The following is a 22040-nucleotide window of genomic DNA, read 5'->3' on the forward strand; positions in this document are numbered from 1 at the left end:
AGTGAAAGAAGCAATATTTTTAACTTGGAGTTCTCTTCATGTTGCTTTATCAATTGGCAAATACTTTAGCTGTGGCTACATTAAAATTTTAAAAAACGGAATTTTATTTTTTTTTGTTCAAAGATTTTTATTTCCTGGGACTTGGAATAATTCAGAGTATTTTACTGCAGTAAATATTTCATTCTTTGGGGTCTGCAAGTCTATTCATGTTTGATGGGCTATCCTTAGGCACGTGGGACATTTCTTCAGTTAGCCCACTAATCGCAGACACAGACTCAACTGTTAGAGTACAGAGTCAGTGGGTGCCATGACTAAGGCTGTTGTAAGCAAGCTGAGTTGGTGAAAATTAAATTAAAAATAAAAACAAATTACGAAATCCCAGGATAAACACCTTTAATGGTGCTCTTCCCATGAAGTTCCCTGAAAGGGTGTAGACAGCAGAGAGGGTGACGTAAGGCAGGGACAGCCTGCGCACACCGCGGCACAGACTGCGCCGGGCAGGCAGATGCGGGGGCCTCCGCTTTCATCGGATTCCAGGCATCTTCTTGTGCAGCTCTGACACCCAGCATTCGGGGACACAAAAGAGCTGTGGCTGTGACAGGAGCAAATAGTAGTTGAGGAGCCAAAAACAGGAAGCAAAGAAGATGCCAGGTTAGGGCTTAACTGAAGTGCTACTTCAAAACTATAAAGTGGAAGGCCAGTGTGTGGTCATAATGACAACTCTGTAGGGGTGGAGGGACCCAGGGAGCCACATTCCTGTCCAAGGAATTAGGATTGAAAGGATTTGGCTTCCATGTCATTGAGGAAAATGATTAAGGAAAATTCTAAGATGAACATCTGCAAGGTGCTAAACTTTTAGTGAGGTGGTAATCCCACTTACAGTTTCTACCCTGAAGATTAAGGCCTTTAAAAGCAGAGCATATGGTGACCAATCTGTGTCACTGCCTTTTGCCAGAATTCATAGAGTCCCAAGTCTGACTAGTGTTAAGGAATTATGTTTATATTTTAGATTACTCGTATACAGTTTACATTTTTCTTTAAGGCTATTAGTCACCCTTCCGTATTGATAGTAGAAGATGTGAGGATTCTATATGAAAAAAACAAAACAAAAACAGGATTCTGTCCGAAAGAGTTAGGTATCAGATTCACTACACATAAAAACTGAATGACCTGGAACAAGCTGCTTTCCCTAGATGGGCTCCCGGGTCCTCAGCCCTGGTGTCGGTGACTGCTGAGTAACTGTATCAGTTGAGTCAGGCTAACTGTGGTAACACAGAGCCCCAAGTCTCAGTGACTTAATACAATAAGCAAAATAAAAGACTTGGGAGTTCTGTCTCACTCACATCACCACACACAGAGGGTGGACAGATGGTAGCTTTTCATGGGGCGATTCAGGGATCCAGACTTCTGCTCTTTGATGGCTCCATCATCCCTTCAGCATAAGATTCCACTAGAACTCAAAATCCTCCACTAGATACTGTGCACAGGGGCAGCCAGTCAGGGAAGAAAGGGAATGGGGGGGCGGTTCTTCACATCTCTCAGGGAACAGCACAGATCTCTCTGCTCCCATTCCATCAACCAGAACGAGTCACATGATTCAGCTAAGGGCACACAGGCTGGGACGTCCCCTCCAGCAGTGTGTCTAAGACGCAACTGGTGAGAAGCTAACCAGCCTGAGCCGCAAGCCCTTCTAGCATGACCTTCCATTACCTTTCTTATTCCAGTTTAAGAAGGCTTTTAAACATGAGAAAGGTGTGAGACCAAAATAAATTATGTGTTTTGCCCTGTGTGTGTTTTATTTCATTATTATGCTTTGGGGGGCCTTGAATGGGAATGTGTTCTTTGGGGAACACAGAACTGGCACACGACATCATTTAGTATTTTTAGGAGACGATGAGGAGTGGCAAATGGATGCGGCTCACTGGATATGTGAGAACACCAGCATGTTATGAAAATCTGGCCTGTAAGAATGTTAATCTCCCAAGTTCATTGATGAATAGTAGTAGGGTATTCGTATCTCAAAATGCTTCTTGAATTTTTCTAAGTAATTTATCACAGAGTCATTTTAATGGTACTTTGCCAAGTCAAAGTCAATGTTTGTTTAGAAATTCTGAATGAATTAACACAAAGAGAAGAGTGAGCAAGGAGAGGCTTAAGGGCGATGATTTAGAGCCCAAGCTACACAGAAGTTATACCCCCTGAAGATCTGAGGGCAAGTTCAGGGAGAAACATAACTTCCTCTGTGAGACTCCACAGGTTTTATGTGGGGAGGATCTTTATTACCACAAAGGTAGTGTGCCGCCTACACAGTTCAACTAAGGCTAGAATTATTCCTTCAAAGAATCCAGCATTGCCAGTTTCCCGCACACCCCCCCAAAGAAACAACTTACCAAGCAAAGTTCAGTCCAGTAAATTGGAGATGTGATGGGTCAGAACTGCTTTGCACAAATTTGTGTAAGGGGTTATGAAAATATCACCCTTTAAATGGGGTCCCTTGTGCATATTTTGTGATCACAGCAATAACTTGGAGAGAAAAGTTTGTTCTGAAGAGAATTACAGGTATACATTTTATGGGTGTAACTAAAAGAACGATGTCTTTGTATGAATCTGTGAAGAACTGAGTTAGGTAGTTCTGGAAATTTAGAATGACTCACTCTCGGAAGCCATACCAGTTCTGCAGGGACACACCTTGTTCGCTGCTCACGTGTTGGTGAAGGGGGTTCCTCGGTGCAGACCGCTGACTTTCCCCAAACCGGGGAGTAACCGCGCTGTGACCAGGGCCGTGTGACAGCTGTAGAAGCTTGTCCACGCGGTGTAATCCAGGAAGGGAGCCATTGCTCCACCTCTCCCCACAGATCTCTTCCCTGTATCCCTCACCGTCTGTTATCAGAGGCTAAGGGAAGTTTATTCTACGATAAAAGCTCAGACTCAAAATCAAAATTTAAGTTACAAAACAAATGGAAAATACACACCCCATATAAATAAGTAGAGAACAATCTGCAGCCTCCCCCCCCCGCCCACACACAAAAGCATGCTTCAGGTGAGAACATTATTAGAAAAGAGACCCAGAGAAGGAAATGAGATATATCAGACATATTTTACCTATGACAATTTTTATTCTGGGAGCTGCCTAGAGCACCCTTGAGGGAGCAAGCATGCCAAATCAGAGACACATTTCTTCCTAAATTTCAATGGCTATAATCCCATTGTGAATTCTCACAGAGACGTGGTTTTTGTCAATATATAATTACTAACTAATACCTTCATTACAGTGTTCCACACTTTTGATAACAACGCATATAACAAAAAGTTTGGCCTCAAATCCACTGAGACTGTCTTCCTCACCTAGAAATTATTGAATATTTGGTAAAATATGAATATTGTGATGAACAACAGTCTTCATGCTACAGTTTCACAGATTTCTCTTTTTTCAGATTTAGAGGGGTTTTTTTTCTTTTTATTGAATTTATTGGGGCGACACTGGTGTGAAACATTATACAGGTTTCAGGTGTACAATTCTGCAGCACACCACCTATACACTGTATCGCGTGTTCACCCCCCAAATCCAGTATCCATTCATCATTATTTATTCTCCTCCACCTTCCCTCCCAGCCTCCCCTCTGCAATCACCACACTGTTGTCTGTGACCATGAGTTTTCTCTCTCTTTTTTTCTTTTTGTTCAATCCCTCCACCTCCCCTAGTCAGTGTCCTTCAAAGATCTTTTAAATAAAAAAATGCATTAATTTGGTGGTGTAGAAGCTGCCTCTGACCCCACTATTGTGGGGTCAGGCCTCTTTATTTTCTCTGGCCTGGTGAGCTTCACTGAGGCACTGTGGTTCAAATAAGAAAAACAGCTCATTTCACTCTGCAGGTTCTAACACTGTCTTCAACACAAAGAGCTGTCCAACTTTTTGTTACAGTCTGTACTTGACAAGGGGCTTCCTAGGCTGCAAATTAGGCCTTTCGCATTGACTTTAAAAGTGGCGCCGTGAGTTGCAATGCACAGACTTCTCACACCAAATTGATCATCTTTCTTCACCGACCTGCTTTGTAACCAAAGGACTCAGCATGTATCCTGAAAGTCTTATGACGTCAGCTATTGTGTTTCCTTACAATTACAGAGTAGCTGATTTTGCAGGTTACCCAGGCGCCATTGTCCCTCTAATCAGAAGCAGGTCATTGAGGGGCATGGGATCCAGGCTCAACATAATGAGTTTAAACTGTGCAAATTCTTTTAGCACGATTACCCTGCAGAACTCCCAAACATGGATTTGGTACATCGCTCCTTAAGCCTGAAACCTTAAAAACTGTATGTCACTGCCAAGAGACTTCTCATGAGTTTGCTTTCCATGATTGTGAGTATTTTCTTCCCAGAATGATAGGAACCACATATAAGTAAATAACTTTCTCTTTCCTCCAAGTCATAGAGCCTTTGCTAAGTATTTAAATGAGTATTAAGTGACTCCTTTGGGTTTTATTTTCATTCCAAAGTCTTGAAATTCATGCCTTTGAATTCAGAATAGAAACTCAGAGTTGTGCTGAAGTTCATTTGTACATATTGTCAATAATATATTGACTGTATTCACACCCATTGGCAATTTTAAAATATCTTATTTAAGAGAAGCAGATGAAGGAGTTGAGAGAGAACAGAATAGAATATCAAACTGTGACTTTATGTGAAATATTCTACCTACTATTCTGCAAAGAAAATTGTGCTTTTGTAGCCCTTCTGCTAGAAGAGCAGTTCAGGGAAAACTCATGTTTCAGAAGTTTATGGTCTCTCTGTTAAGGGGTCATACATACATTTTAGTTTCAAGTTATACAAACCCACTTTTATGAATGTTTAGTTAGTCATGACCTAGCTAATAATGTCTGTTCCCTACTAACCCAATTCAAAGAAAACTTTTCTTCATAATCAATGTATCAATGATAATGCAATCATTACTTATTAACCTGAATTGCTCTTTATGCCAGACACTGGACTGAGTACTTAACAAATGCAACAATGTGAGGACTTTGCTCACTGTAAATTCTATGTGAGACTTACATTTGGATAATGAAGTTGAGGTGATAGGACACGGTGCTCAGCAGGCAAGTGCTTTCTCTGCCTGAGAAAGGAGACGCCTGGAGGGCACAGCCCCACCTAGTGGTCACCTCTAACAGGAACATCGAGACTATCCCTGGGAAACAAGAAAAAAATTGAGAACAGAGAAGCGATGCAAAGAGTTTCAATGAGAGAACTGAGAGAGGGGCACCTTTGTTCCTGATGATAGAATAAAAAAGGAGGGCAATTTTTAGACGAGACTGGGTGCACTCAAAGTGGTATGGCCACACAGGAGGGGCAATTTTTAAACAGTCTTACTGTGAGTTATTAAATGTTTTGCCTTTAAGGTTCCAGGAAGATATACACAAAAAGATAAAAAAAATATTTTTAAAATTATATTTGATTGCTATATGGCATTTCTCTTAATGTGACACAATGCCAGATGCGGTCAACTGAGACCAAGATTTGTTCAGTTTGCACATATATATCTAATTTAATCCTCAAAATAACTCTAGATCTTATTGTCATTATTAAGAGGAAGAAAGGAAACTCACAGCATTTTGATTGACAGTAACCATGACACTGGTTCTGGCCATTATTAAGCCAAGGAAATTGAGCACATTAGTCGTTACCTCAGTATTATCTATCCTATCCCAACTAACACGCTACCCAGGGTTACATGGCTCATTAGTGATAGGACCAGGAAAATCCCAGCTCTTAACCGCACAGAACTTTTACTATGATACCCGTAGACACAGAGGAAGAGTTTTTATGGTGATTCCTACACTAGGTCAGTAGCTGATTTTACAGCTGTAACTGTTGGTAAACATTAAACTCAGGACTCAATTACTGGATTGTGCTTTCTGCATGAGAAGTGATAGGATTTACCTAAGGGAAGGGAATTCTGCTCTAAGTTTTAATAGTTTGTCCTGACCTCAAGGCTCAGCGTGAAATTGGGAAATGTCAAAATCATTCGTTTTTTCATTAAAATCTCATTTCTGTTTCTAAGTTATATAAGCAACAGAGGAAACAATAGAAACTGTATTACCCACTGAGGGTTTCAGACCAGCCTCCAAAAGGTCTTCTTTAGATTAGATAGTGGTGAACTCGCAAACTTGTTTAGTGGAAAATGAATGCTCCCTATTCAAAGCCTAGCTGTTCTCCGGAGATTTCCAGTCATTCATCCCATCTGCCACCTGCCATTAGAGTCACTCACTACTTACTGGCATTTCTGCTTCAGTCTACAAGATAAAGAAGCAGATCAGAAATAAAAATGACAGCTCTTGGTTTGCAACTTGCCTGTATTAGATGCCAATTGTGTATGTTGTATTAGAGTGGACATTTTAACTATGTGAGTTATGGGTTTATTACAAGTATCCTTCATTCATATTCTCTTTATTCCAAACAGCCAACAGTACTGGTTATGTTGCCATTTCGTGAACAAGATAAATATGTGCTAATCCCCTTATTCTCAACGAGGACACACGTTCTCCTTCAGTCTGCCTGGTGATTTAATCAATGTAGCATTATTAACAAAGCAGAGGATACCATAAATCAGCCAGAAGGAAGAGCCTTGTAATTACCATCTCATTTCCCACCTGAGCTATCAGCTGTAGACAGTGTGCCTACTAGAGCCCTTTAGTGTCTTAGGAGATTCCACAGCTGAGAGGACATTTGCAGACTCTCTCCAAGACTTAAATTCTGACCTCTGGAGCAAGTAAACAATGGAAATAGATTTTCTCCCTTCCTTGGACCAGTGGACCGCTGAGTTTAGGCTTCGTAGGTCTATGTGTGGGTCTCATTCACATCTGCTTCCTTCCTGCTTCATAGTTGTCACATTTTGGGTGGCTCAGTCTTTTGAAATGAACTTGAGAGTAAGGAAAGTTTATTGATAATGCCTCACTAGTCGAGGTGGGGAATTAGCATCCCATGAGAAGCTGGGCCACATACCCTATTGGTAATGCATATGTCAAAATTCAGAGGCATTTAATGAGTAGAGGGAAGAGATGAATAAATTAAAGAGCTCACTTCCCACCCAGAAGAACTCATGAAGTCTTAGCCAGGTAGCTCAGTTGGTTAGACCATCATCCCAGTAAGCCAAGGTTGCAGGTTCAATCCCCAGTCTGGGCAGAGGGCAGATATGAGAATCAACCAATGAATGCATAAAGTAGAGCAGCAAATTGATCTTTCTCTCTCTCTCTCTCTCTCTCTCTCTCTCAGTTTCTAAAAACTCATGAGAATCCTAATAGAAGGAAAGTTAATATTCAGGAATTTGAAAAGTTCAGAAAAAAAATGAATGGCCAATGGTCAAGGTCAATGAGACTATGAAAGCTCCTATAGAAATGTCTTCTTCATTCAGTAAAATAGAAAACATTGATTTCTATTCATAATTCAAGTTCCAAAATAGAATTTAAGGTCTCCTTTACACAATTTTTTTAAGATTGTGAATTGTTTCTCCTTATTTATAGCATATTGTGTGAGTACCAAGAGACCATATTTCCTCTTGTGGTTCTCTGTGCCAATGAGTAGGATTTTTTCAATTTAAGAGTATTCCCTCTCGGCTCCCACAGGACTCTCACAGCACTAGAGTAATTTAGGTGGTTAGGACGGGAAAAATAAAGGAGAAAAAACCTTTTTGGAAACTTTCAAACCAACTTACTATAGCTGAGAGTGTGTTTCTTATTCAGCCTACAAGGCTATAAAGTCTTACCTCTGTTCACGATAACCTTGTGCCAAGACATCCTCTCAGTTCTTGTCCACACTTCATTTCTTCTATCCTGACAGACCGAAGAGTGAATGTATCATAGTATTCCTCTTAAATACCTGGGACTAATACTCTATGTAAATGAAATGATTTATTCAGAGAGCCCATGATAGTAATGCTAGCTATATGGTGCATGCTTAACTCACTGGATTGCAAAGAAAATTAGTAAACACAATGGCTGGGAAACATTTCTCAAGGTACTTATCACGTAGTGAATACTTAATGAATGGATAGGTGATAGGATGATAATAACTGATGTTGGTTAGGAGATCTTGCTACTCCAGGTGTGGCCCATGGACTATCAACATCAGTCTTACCTGGGAGCTCAATAGAAATGCAAAGTCTCTGCCCCGTCCCAGACCCTCCTGAACCAGAACCACATTTTAATGAGATTCCCTGGGATTTGTGTGCACATACGAGTTTGAGAAGTACTGATACAGAAAAATAACCCCGGAATTCACCTCTTACTGTCTCTAAAATCAAGTTCTGTCTTACAGCTGATGGCATGTCACTATGATTGGCAGCAGTTTTTTTCCTTTTTACAATCAACGGGATGTCCTTCCTTTTTATTAAATGTACTGGAGTATCACTGGTTAATAAGATTACATAGGTTTCAATTATGCATTTCTATGATACATAATCTTCTATTTCATCATGTCTGTTTCAATTTCTTAATGATGTTTTATAGTTTTCAGTATATAATTCCTTCACATCCTTTGTTAAGTGTATTCCTAGGTAGTTTATTCTTTGTGTTGCAATTGCAAAAGCAATTGTTTTATTTAATTTTTCCCTGAAACTTCATTGTTAGTATATAGGAATGTAGTGGATTCAATGGGATCTTAAATTCAATTAAACAAGGGATTTGGATTCCCAGTTAACCTAATCCTGGTTCTCAAGTATCATCATAGTGAGTAAAACAAATGGGACAGAAAGAGGACATGACTCCCAACTGTATTCAAGTAAGAAGGGGAGGTGATTAAACAACAAAAATAAGGGTAAATAAGAAAAGTTTTCATGGGTTTCTGTTTTCACAGAGCCAGAGGGGGAAAAATTATGGAAAATGCAAGAATTTAGCAAAAGGGCAATAAAGTAGAATAAAGGAGATGGTGAACAGAGGAGAGTGAATGAAGTATCAAGATGGAGCCCTGGCTGGTGTAGCTCAGTGGATTGAGCATAGGTCTGCAAACCAGAGGATCACAGTTCAATTCCCAGTCAGGGCACATGCCTGGATTGCAAGCCAGTTCCCTGCAGGCCAGTTCCCAGCAGGGGACGCACTAGAGGCAACCATACATTGATGTTTCTCTCCCTCTCTCCTTCCCCTCTAAAAATAAATAAATAAATAAATAAATAAATAAATAAATAAATAAATATTTGAAGTATCAAGATGGAAATTGTAGCTCTAGTAAGTGTGGCTCAGTGAATTGGAGCATCATCCCATAACCTAATAGCTGCGGGTTCAAATCCCAGTCAGGGAGCGCATACCTAAGTTTCTGGTTCAACCCCCCAGTCTGGGGCACATATGATGTATATGGGAGGCAACCAATTGATGTTTCTCTCTCACGTTGACCTTTCTCTCCCTTCCTCTCTCTCTGAAAGCAATGAAAAAATGTCCTCAGGCGAGGGTTGAAAAAGGTGGAAATTGCAGCCAACAAGCCTACTGTTTTGGTCATTATTCCCCAGGTGTGGTGTCCTGTATTCCACATTCAATTTGCTGCTGCTCCTGCTTATCGTAACACACTCTGGTCAATAGAGCTCCTAGAGGGTGGGACTGGGAGGCGTTTCCAGCATCTTTCAGGAGGTATTTCCTCTTCTCTGGCCGACACAGGTGGATCGGGCCCCCCACCACGCTCTCCAAACTTCCAGCTCTTTCCCCCGCCTCCTGCCTTTTACCCAGTCCTGAACCATCTGCTAAGGTTTAGATGGTTGTTACAACTGCTCTTTGTTTGTTTATTTATTTCAGGTGATATCAAGATTGTCAAACAAATCTACAGTCTCGCAGGTATGGTTTTTGCCAGAGAGAAAAATATGTACATGTAAAATCGATAAAATTTTTAATAAATCTGTATCCTCTTGAGGGTTTTATGCATTTATGTTTGAAGATCTCTAACACACTTCTCAACGTGAGATGTACTGACTGACGTTCTTGAGTTTCAAATAGAAGTATTAGAGTTCATATCTCTATTTAAGGTTTTTATTGTTATTTTTGAAAAGTATGTTGTCACCAAAACCTGACAAGAGTAGCAAAGTCCTAAGGTAATGATCTTAGTGGTACTTTCATTGTGTTTAAAATTAGTAGCCGAATATTTTCATATAAACATCCAATTGATGTTATAACATGACTGATTATCCATGATGTAAAAATTATGGTTCAGAGATATTTTAGAAGTAGTTTCACTCGATCTCTTAAAACAGTCCCAACTTTTAAGAATCCCCTAATTTCAAAAAAAAGCCTTTCCCAATAAAGTGATTTATCAGATGTATTATCTGGATTTTCATTATCAAACTGAAACAGCCTCACAGATGTAGAGAACAGACTGACGATTTCCAGAAGGAAGAGGAACTGAGTACAAAAGGTGAAGGGATTGAGCAGTACATATTGGCAGCTACAAAACAGTCACGGGCTGTAAAGTACGGCATAGGGCATTTAGTCAGTAACATTGCAATAACTACGTATGGCGCCAGGTGGCTACTCTCACTATCAGGAGGGACACTTTGTAAACTATGTGACTGTCTAACCACTCTGCTGTACACCTGAAACTAGTACAAAATAATATTGAATATAAACTGTAATTGAAAAAAATTAAAAATTTTACAAGCAATAATAACCCTGTGACGACAACCCTATAAAGAGCACCTTTTGTCTGTCCTCTCCTTGAAGCAGAACCCAGCTTTCACACACATGCACGCACAGAAAGACACACAGAGACATGCACACACAGGCACGCAAACGTATCAAATTACCTAACACATCACAAAGACATTGACAATTTACTGAAGAGCATGGAGGAGGGGGAGCAAACAGAGTTTACTTTTAATGCTACTGAGAAACTCCTTAAGAGTTCTTAAAACATCTGGATGATTTCCACCAAGTTTCTCTCAGGCACAAGTTGTCTTTTTTCTTTTGTCCATTCAAAATCCCTCCTCGGGAACTAGCAAAATAGTCATTATGTTTCAAAGCTTCTCAACCCGTAGCCTTTCCTCACTACTGTACCCTTTCTCCACCCCCCCACAAGACCTTTCTTATATTCTTTTTTCATGAAGAGAAATTTAGCCTTCTTTTGGATTTTCCAATTCCAATTTCTCGCCCCATCATAGCTCTCTAAAGCCTAATATCCCTCCCAAGAATACAACATCCTCAACTTTAAAAAAGAAGTTCTATACTGTTCAGGCTGAAATTCGTTTGCTATATCAAGACCACCAGCATAATAGGGGTTTCAAGACAATAGATATTTATTTCTTGTCGTGGACAAAGCCAGGGGTGGGTGCTGTCCCAGTGTGTCAATAGCATCCCAAGCTTTTGTCTTTCTGTTTCATTATCATTAATGCATGGCTTCATTATTTAAAGATTTTCTCATTTTCTAACATGGCCACTGGTGATCCATTCTTTTCATCAATATATCAAACTAGAAACCAAACTGAAAGAGTAGGAATGAGGCTCCCCTCTTCCTAGAAGTCTCCTAAAATTCTTTATAACCTGTTCACTTAGATGCTATCATCCCAGAACTTGGCCTCAGGGCCAAACCAAATAGCAAGAGAAACTGAAAAGGGTGATCTTTGGGCACGGTGCATTGCTAAGAGTTCTGTTAACTAAGAGTGAGGGGGAAACGATGCAAAAAGAGGCCACCAGTATTCTCTGAAGCACCTGCCCTAATGTAAATGCTGTTTCTATGTTCTTCATGATTACCATCATCAGCACAAGGGCAAGCATTTCAGTACCTGCAGTGTGTATTGCTACGTGTTTAACTTCCATTACTTAATATCTAATTTTTTCTCACACCATTTCCAACTTACAGGTTAGAAAACAAAGGCTTTACATAATTATATCACTTGACCAAGGTTATGGCTAACAAGTCACAGGACTTTTAGGATGGTGCAAAAGTCTCTACATTCATGCCCTGGACTTTATTCTGCTTTCCCTTTAGTCTTGATAGGTTCGATTGAATTTATTCATTTTTGAGTCTGAATTGACTATCCCAGCAAAATGTCATGAACTAAATTAGAGATTCTTTTGACTCTGAAGATAAAAAAACCTCCCTGCCCTCAGGGAAGCATTCATCAGGAAAACACAAGGAGGTGGGTCAGAAGAGAAGGAAGAGCTCTGTGGTTGAACTTCATGGCGGTGTATACGCAGTGTACACTTTATGGCAGCTACCCAAAGGAAGTTGGTATTTCTAGAGAGATGGTGTTTCTGAAGAGAGTGGTACTCCTCAAGAGAGATTGCACATGGGACTTCGTGTTTAATGATGTAATAAACATGGGCCCTGTGTGTAATGATGGTAGGTGGGATCATTCATTCTTGGTACTAAGTAATGTCAGCTGCCTTGATCACAGGAGACAGTATCTAAGCAACTTTTTCAAAGCGCCAAGTCTCCATGACAAAATGGAAGCATACAGTTTAAACAAACTTGTAGAACAAACACTGTTGGTTATTGGTCAGGCAAGTCTAGTACAGCCAATGGAGCCTCCTTGAAACAAAGGAATAATTCAATTGCCAATGCAAATGGAAACAGATGTCCAGTTAGAGAACATGCACATTGTTTTTCGTTTCTTGGATAAGTTCGCCCTGTTGTGTCTATAGCTGGGCGAGCTAATTTTTCTATTCTATAATACTAGTATGCAAATGTTCTCCTGTAATTCATGTGGATTTTGTTAAAAGCACATTTTTAATGCTATGAAAAACAAAAAAGAAATAAAAGCCATACCATGACTATTCCAATAGACAACTTATGACTTTACCATTAATTAAAATAAGTGTATTGAGTTGGAAAAAATGAGTCTAAAAATGCCATATCCTCAAGAAATTTTGAGTCAGTAAGAACAAAATACAAAAAAAATGAGTAAGTTGATCATTTCACGTAACAATTGTGACCTAAACTGAATGGGTTATTGCTTTTAAGGCTCAAATTCATTTTTTGTTATATCTTTCATTTTAAGATAGTAAAACTTATATAAACCAATAACCAACTGTTTATTAAGGCGAAGTAATAACAATGTGATTTCATGAGATTTAAATAGTACTTGAAGGTCTTTTCAGTTTATCTCATTTTTATTAAAAATTTTTGATGGGCAGGTATATGTGATTGTATCTTCAAAAGAAACTGAGGCACAGAAAAATTGAGCCTTTGGAGCAGAGAAGCCATGTGAGGCAGAGTAAAAAACAGATACTCTTAGAGCGACTCTGTCCAGGACCACTGGCTCAGCCTTTGCTGCTCTCTCTGCCCCGCCCCTCCATCGTCACCTTAGTTGTCCTTTCCCATTCCCTCTCTTGCTTCTTCTTAGCCTATAAGGTTGAATGACCTCAGCCAAGAGCCCAGTAGTCCTAGGATGGGGCTTGGTAAGACTTTCTCCTTCCCTTCCCAAGGCTCTACAAAGGGAGCAGATTGAATGGTTTGCTCCATTTTCCACCAGCTGACTCATGAACAAGAGGAAAGCAGGAAACAGTAGCTAAGGACACTGCTGATCTTATTCCATTGATACAATCCAAAATAGGAAAGATTTTTATTCTTTAGGGTATTATCATTTTGCTACTCCACATAAAGTTCTACTGAAGACCCTGTAAATTTAAAATAACAAGGCCCAAGACCGGCTGGTAAAATTGAAAATGTCTTTATTCTTAAGACCATGCCATTACACACTGTTGCAAGTGGCAGGCTGATTAAAACCTAGATACAAACCCAGTAAAATAAACCTTTCACACAGCTTCCCACCAAGAAAGAGTAAAAGATCAGGAGAAGGATTGACGGACTAATACTGGGAAAGCACTGAGCATAAACCTAGGGAAGATCAGAAGTGGGGAGGCTTTTAACACCTGAATAACTAATAGCAACATCTTGTAAGTCTTTACTTTTGATGAGAAGTAAGTCTCTAAGAGATTGGACCCTGCTCAGATAGGTCCTCCAGCAGGAATGATATTTCCCTGAAGAGGTCTTCGCAATCCTTACTAATCCGTAATTGTCCACTGATTTAGTCAGAGCCTAAGGGAAATGGCAGCATCAACAAGAGACTCCCGTCCATTGTGGAAGATGAGGAAGAGGAGGAGGAGGGGGAAGAAGAGGAGACAGCCTCCCTCTCTCCCATCTACACAAGAGGATCGTCTTCTTCGAGAAGCAAGAAGGTTGGAAGCAATAAAAGCTATCTAGGTTTAAGCTTGAAGCAGCTGGCCTCGGGGACAGTACCATTTCACTCACCTATCAGAGTCTCCAGTTCAAATTCCCCCAAAAGCAAACAGGAAACTGACCCTCCTAACCATGGTAAGAGGAAAGAGAAGAACTTGAAATTACAGCTTTCAACTTTGAACAGCGCTGCACCCCCAGACCTCAGCCCAAGGTAAGAATTCACATCGTCTAATTCTTTCCCAGGTGAACACGGCTGCCTTTTATTCCGCCGGTGCCTAGCTAGTAAATCATTCAGCCTTCTGGGCCTTTCTACTACACAAGATCCTAGCCTGGATTCTTCAGCTTTCCTGAATTTTGTGTGTAATTTTTGCCTCTAGGTTGATGTATATGTGGTATGAGAATAAATAGGTTAAATTATATTCTCAAAAGGATTCATCGAATGTTCACAGTTTCTTCTCAGCAGCCTCCACCCATTCAGCTCAACCTGTTGTTATAGCCATATATGTTTACATTGTAATTTTATAATGCTTACATTGAAATGAAATAAAAGAGATGAAGCAAAGTCCATAGACGTTACCCCCTCAGTGCCCAACCTTACTAAATGTTTTATGAACCAATGAGTTAAAATTATGAAGAAAATGAAGTGTTGATTTTTAGTTTCCATCCTATTTCCTTCATCATTATGGATGACTGAAGATTAATTTTATTTCTGGCCTTTTCAGTACATAACAAGCATGGCTCTATTTTTAATTTTTTAAAAAGATATCCAGCCCTGGCTGGTGTGGCTTAGTGGATTGAGCTCCTCCTGCCTGGGAAGAAAAAGGTCCCTGGTTCAATTCCCAGTGTGGGGCACATGCCTGGATTGTGGGCCAGGTCCCCAGTAGAGGGCGGATGAGAGACAACTACACATTGATGTCTCCCTCTCTCCTTCCCTCCCCCTCTCGAAAAATAAATAATAAAATAAATAAAATATTTTAAAAATAAATAAAAAATTTAAAAATATTCACTTTAGGATCACCTCAAGGTGATTGAGAGGGTAAAGAATTTTGACGCAGTACATGAAAGTAGTCTGCAGTGCCTAAAATCAATAGCAAAAATCACATACCATGGAATAATAAATAGAAATGAGAAAAATATATTGAACATTTCTATGTTCCATGTACTATGCTAGGCAAGTTCACATTCACTATTGCTTTTAATCTTCTCAGGACTCCTATAAAGTAGTTCATATTATCTCTATAACAAAGATGTAAGAAGTAAAACTTGAAGATTATTTTGTCTAAAATCTGAGATTAAGTTCCACAATCTGGATTCAAATTCTGTTTTTACACTTATAAGTGAACTTTCATATATACAATATGGTTGATTATTGATTTGAAGAAAACATTTTATCCATTTAAAGAAAATATTTTTAAAAAAGCAAAACAGGCTTAGCAAAGCAGATGTACATTACATGTTCAGGAATCTAATTGAAGGTGATAATGTAAAAATATTGCTTAACTCTTTTTTTTCTAAATTTTTAACAAAATGAAAAATAATAAATTATAAATAGCAAGAAATATATTGGAGCTAGAAAGTAAATGTTAAAGTACAATTCATTCTACACTGGAAAAAGGACATATTTTCTTTTATATATAAAAAAGAGTCTACGGACATAGTTCGAAATGCTAACAGATGTGGTGTATTACAGGTGATGTTTTTTCTGATTTTTGTTGCCTTTATGTTTAAATTTTCCACAATACACTTGAATATTTTTAATAATAAGTGTGTTAGATGTTATTATCAAGGAAAGAATAGTAGCCTAAGTCCTAACAGTAAATTAAATATAATTTTTCCAACTCTCGCTGTAGAGTTTTGTCCAAGTCCAGAGTGAACATGTCATCAAAGTCATTTTTGCGATGCTGTCATCATTAGATTAAAACATTTTAACTCTAGATAGAGTCATGATATGATGTAAATTTAGAGGACTTCTGTAGCTTAAGGTTTTGAATCTACATTCTACAGCATTGCTGTCCAAGAGAATAGAACGTGAGCTAAAAGTGTGAGCAACACACATAATTTTAAATCTGCTAGTAGCTATGTTTTTAAAAGTAAAAATTTTTAATTTTAATAATATATTTAATTTTTAGTATTATTTATTTTATTTTTTTAAGATTTTATTCATTTATCTTTAGAGGGTAAGGGAAGGAGAGAGGGAGAGAAACATCAATGTATGATTCCCTCTCATGTGTCCCCTGCTGGGAACTGGCCCACACCCCAGGCCTGTGCCGTGACTGGGAATTAATTTTAATAATATATTTAATTTGATATGCCCCACATATATTTACATTTTTTACTAAAATCTTCAAAATCCAGTGAGTATTTTATACTTACAGCACATCTCAATTTGTACTTGCTGTGCTTCAGGTGCTCAATAGTTTTATAAGGCTAATGGCTACCAAGCTGAATTCTAGATATAGCTCTAGAGTATCTAGAATTTAGAAATGCAGTACTTTGAAGTTTTGTGAAAGTTTTGGAACCCATGAACATAAATTCATGATTAATCAATCCTCTTTATTTTAAACAGGATTGTTGATGGAATTGAAGATGGAAACAGCAGTGAAGAAAGCCAGACTTTTGACTTTGGCTCTGAACGAACCAGGCCAGAATCCCGAATTTCTCCTCCCCTCGGAGGTAAAGATATTTAGCCTCCCCAAGCGGTGATGTTTCTTTTTAACTTCTAATGTTTGGCATAGGCAGTATTTTGCCTTCACATTCTCAGAATAGTCTCCATGTGATAGAATTTATCAATGCCATGGAATAATTTGACTTGAGTCTATGTTATATCTCCAAGTCAGAAAGATATCATTGGCAATTAATTGCCTCTCTGTCCAGGCTAGATGGCCTGCCATTTGCCAGCTCAGGTGACTAGTGTGTTAGAAGACTCAAATTTCTGCTCTTCACCAGAGGGTGATCATGTTCTCCTATAATAAATGCAGACTAATCCACAAAAACACTACCTGAGGAAACGCTGTGTGAGTTGTGTACAGTAGGAACATTGGCTACATTTAACTAATTTACTGGGCAAGAGGTTATGTACTCTCATTTTCTCAAAGGATAAACAACTTAGAAGTATGCAAAAATGTTAGAAATTACAGAAAACTATACAAAGCACTACGCTCTAGTGATGGTGAGTCAATGTAAGAGTAGCCCCAAAGCTAGCTCTGACTCCTCTCTCTCCCTTTCATTCTTGAGTTCATTGGCCATAAAAAGGAGTCTGCCAATATGAAAAAGGCCAGAAATGACAGATAAATTATAAAGAAGACATCTCTGTATTTACTAAATAGAGGATAATAACGAAGTATTAAATAGGCATAAACGAGCCATAACAATTAGCAGCAAACTACCAGATACAAAGCCAGCAATCTCTGCCAAGGCTCTCCCCTCCTTCCCACCCAGCTCTGAGATCCCTGCATCAGGATCTTCTGTTAAGCAGCAAATCCCTCAGCCAAGCCTAAGAAAGACTTTTGAATGTACAACTCTGAGGGTGTGTCTTTAATGGTAGAATACCAATATCCCATCTCAATCAGCAGTCATTTTTCCCAGTACTCACCATCCTCTGGGGAGATGGGAAGGTCCTTGTAGGGGTTGCTGATGGAGGGAAACACGGAGAAAAGGAGTGCAAATGTCAGTCAACAATCTTGATTAATTCATCTTTTGACTTACAAGTGCTGATATGACTCTGATTAGGGTAAGGGTCACAGAAATCATAGGTACAATAAAATTGGTGTGATTATTTGCTATGAAAACTGGTGGTATGTCCCAGATAGAAGGTTGTTTGTTTGTTTGTTTGCTTGTTTTGCTCACCTGGGCCTAGAGATGATGCATAGAACCTCACCATATCTATCCACCTATTTCAGTCCCACCTCCCTCTTAGCTTCTTGTTTCACCTTTCCCCAACATCTATCTGTATAGTCATTCATTCATGCAACCCATTTTTTTGATTCTATCTCCTAAATATCTCTTGGTCGTAAGACTTTCTATCCTTACTGCCTCCCCTTTTCCTTGCCACATCCATCTCTTGCCTGTATTCCTACCAGACTCTCCTCTCTGATCTTGCACGTTTCTCCATAAAGTGAACATTTTTTAAAATATAAATTTACTCTTATTATTCTGCTCCTATACTTAAAACCCTTAAGGACTCTTTATTTCCCTTAATATGAAATTCAAACCTATTGCATAATTACTTTTCAAGCATTTCTTTCCCTGCTAAACTTTAAGCTTCATGAAGGTCAATTATATTTTATTTATTCATTGCTATCTCCTCAAAAGGAGACCTACCTAGTTGTATATGACCTCTAATCATTCATTCATTATCAATGGATTAGCTTTGCAAAATATCTCTGCAAAATGCATTCTTACTACTCCCCACTTCTGATGGTTTTGAATGAGTTTTTTTCCCACAAACAAGTTTTCTACCCAGAATTGACCAGAATTAGGATATTTAGAATGATCATACCATGGTGCAAACGTACCCTTTCTACTGCAGCTAGCCATGATTCATCTGTATTTTTGTCCCTGACAGAAATAAATGCATTTGGAAGATTAAGATGGAGGAAAAGTGGAGGTGAGAGAACCAGAATATGGGAGAAATTACCTTTTAGAGCCACACAAGGAGAAGATGGCAAACCTGCAGTGGGAGATTAGCACCTGAAATAGATGCGGGAGGAAAATGCTCACATGAGCACAGAAATCAATAGTCAGGAGAAAAAAAAAGAAAAGAGCATCCTTTATGTATGACTTGGGCATTAGCTATAATATATACTTAGAAAATTGTCAAAAATGTGACATCTTGGAACATGGTGGTGATTGTGTTCAGAGGAAGGGGAGATTCACCGTGTTCACACTCAGTCACTGTGGTCACAGTCACCACCATCGTGATGTGTGCCTGGTTCCAAAGAGTGGGTCATGTGCCTTCCAGAGGAGAATGAGATGCTTGTAAATCCCAGAGAGATAGAAACCACAGTTCACTGACATTAGGAAACTTTAAAGGCAGTGGCTTGGGTTTCCTTCCCTATTCCTATTGCCCCAATGCTTGAATATGGGGTTTATTCCTAAAGGGCTCATGCTGTGTGTGTGTCACTTTTCAGACCCAGAGATTGGAGCTGCTGTTCTCTTCATCAAAGCCGAGGAGACCAAGCAGCAGATAAAGAAACTCAACAGTGAGGTATGGAGCTGTCTCTTTCTTTGGTCATGCTGGAGTGGTAAGGGAAGGCTTCAATCCTAGTTACCAGCAGAAACAGTATAATATAGAAAGTACAAGTATGTGCTCTGATGTCTGATCACCCTGGATGAACTCCCACTAAGCCTCGTATGAGTTATGTGACTTTTGATAAGTCACTTACTTTCTCTTAAGCTTCGTTTACCCGTATGTAGCAGGGGATAGCAATTATGACTATCTCGTGGTCCACTGTGACATAAAGATAATCTAAGTAAATCACTGAGCATAAAGTACATGATAAGTGATCATTACTATAAATAGCTTATTGAATGTACTGATATTGGTTTAAGAAATGCTTTTTCACTTTTTTTCACGTACTTTAATTTTTAATGGGTTAAAGCAAGATCATTAGTCCACAGGTGAACCAAAAGTAAGAGAACAGTCAAACAGCCTGACATTCTGTTCCTTTCTCTGACGCACATCTGCTGTGCGACTCTGAGCAATGCGCCTCTGTGAATCTCACCTTCTGTTTATGTAAAATGGGGTGATTTTTAAAACAACCTTATTGAGGCACATTTTGCATAACATAAAATTCACCCACTTCAAGTGTACAATTCAATGATTTTTAGTAACTTTATTGAGTGATTCAACACACACCATTAGTTAGTTTTAGAATATTTTTACCCTCTCAACAAGATCTCTCATAATCATTTATAATTAATCCCTGTTCCCATATCCAGCCCTAGGCAACCACTTATCTACTTTTTGGGCATTTTTGTATAAATAAAGAGATAATTTCTGAATTATTGTCTTGATTTATGCCCCCCTCCCAAAATAAAATAAAATTTGAGGAAAAAAAACACAGATTTTTAGCCCTGGGCGGTGTAGCTCAGTGGATTGAGCGCGGTTCGATTCCCAGTCAGGGCACATGCCTGGGTTGCAGGCCAGTTCCCTGCAGGCCAGTTCCCAGCAGGGGACGCACAAAAGGCAACCATACAATGATGTCTCTCTCCCTCTCTCCTTCCCTTCCCCTCTAAAGATAAATAAATAAAATCTTAAAAAAAAACCCACAGATTTTTGAGACAAACACAGATTTTTTAATGCAAATAGATTATTTAGGAGGTAACCCAGGAAGCAAGATGGAGGAGTAGAGAAGCAAGGCAGACAGAAAGGAAGGCAAAAAGAATGTGTGTGTTAGTGAGATCATTAAGTCTGGGGGCAACTGGAGTTCAATCCGATGGGCAGGCGCAGAGCCTGTAATAGAATCTCTTTCTAGGACTAAAATTTTAGATTATCTAATGAGATCTTAGCAAAAAATGTAACCAGTTGATGATGTTGATGAGAGTTGAGAGAAATAAAATGTGTGTAACTATAATCAGTTTCAAATTAGCTGTAATAATGGAAGACTGGATAGTTTGTCAGAAAGTTCAAAGGTTTTTTGAAACCTGCATTGCTTCAGCTCCTTCTGCGCCTGTCCTCTCTGGAAGTGAGATTGTTGAGATGCCCGCTGGCCCAAGGGCCGACAACAGTTACACAGGAACCGAAAACCTAACTGGGCTCACAGTTCTTATGTCTTAAGGGCTTGGCAATACACTGGGTCACCCAAATAAGCTCTTATTAAAAATGTACCCCCAAAAGACCCAAAACTAAATACCCTGTTGGAAAATTGGATGTTAACCTTCTATTGAACAATTTCTTCTCAGATATTATTCTCGACTCAAATCACCCATTGATTCTATTTCAATTATTTTCCTTCACATCTGACAAGATCATTTAGTGATTTTAAGAGCCAATTAACCAAAATTTTAGCTCAAACACTGGCATTAGTAATTATTCGGAGGGGAAAATGTGTTTATATCTTCACCTTTTGGAATGTAGATAATTTTTCCAAGTGACACCCATAAATCTGCATCCTGTACAGTTTTCCTCTGATAATGATAACCAGTGTCAGATGTGTTAAAATAAATAACTACTTGAAAAACAAACTATTTCCCCAGCGAGATTCCGTATTCAGGATTGCTTTGCCAGTGAGATTACATAAATCTTTTTATCTTGTCATATGTTGAAATTAAAAGAGCAAGATAAAAATATCAGTGGTCCAATTTCCCTTCCCTAAAGGATTAACTTTCTTTATAGGAAAAGATCTGATTTCTTCATGGCTGAAGCCTAAGTAAAAAAAAAATTATTCTTTATACATAATTTAATTTGTTCACAGTCTTGAGCTTTTGGGAAGTTCATTAAAACCCTCTAAGACAGGCAGAATAGAAATACAAATTGACTTCAGGTTGTAAAATTATTCTCCTTGTTTTAAAACCCTACTAATTTTTTCCTCCTGTCTCCTACAAAGTAATGTTGTTTGCATAGCAAAAAAGTCCAAGCCTAAATTTTCCATTTCGCCTATTTTCTACTGCTCACGTGTTGTGACCATTTCATGCTCTATTCTTTGTTTATTCTATTCTGTGTTTAGGGGTAAGCAAGAAAAGAAATGATAATAAATGTAGGATGTACTTCATGACAATAACTCTGCAACCAAAACGTCAATCCCCAGGATCTGTAAGGCCCGTTGAGTCTTGCATAAAGCGCGAGCACCGCAGAAACTGTGTTTCGATATCTGCTAAACATCTAAGATGGAACGAAACTGTTTACCGATATGTAAAGTTCAAAACCAGCTGGTTAAACACAGAACAAAAATCAGA

At 38.9% G+C, this 22040-nt stretch overlaps 1 protein-coding gene across 1 annotated transcript in view; it reads left to right on the plus strand.

Annotated features, from left to right (window-relative positions):
• The window catches only part of KCNH8 (potassium voltage-gated channel subfamily H member 8), a 273152-nt gene that overhangs the window by 238749 nt on the left and 12363 nt on the right, over positions 1-22040 (plus strand). The window contains exons 12-15 of the mRNA XM_037144062.2: positions 9770-9808; positions 13997-14355; positions 16711-16817; positions 19274-19350. Of these exons, the coding sequence (XP_036999957.2) occupies positions 9770-9808; positions 13997-14355; positions 16711-16817; positions 19274-19350 (582 nt within the window). The remainder of the gene's footprint in view (positions 1-9769; positions 9809-13996; positions 14356-16710; positions 16818-19273; positions 19351-22040) is intronic.

This window comes from Artibeus jamaicensis, unplaced genomic scaffold (assembly GCF_021234435.1).
Source record: "Artibeus jamaicensis isolate MK-2021 breed Jamaican fruit bat unplaced genomic scaffold, CSHL_Jam_final contig_519, whole genome shotgun sequence".
In the NCBI taxonomy this organism is placed as follows: domain Eukaryota; kingdom Metazoa; phylum Chordata; class Mammalia; order Chiroptera; family Phyllostomidae; genus Artibeus; species Artibeus jamaicensis.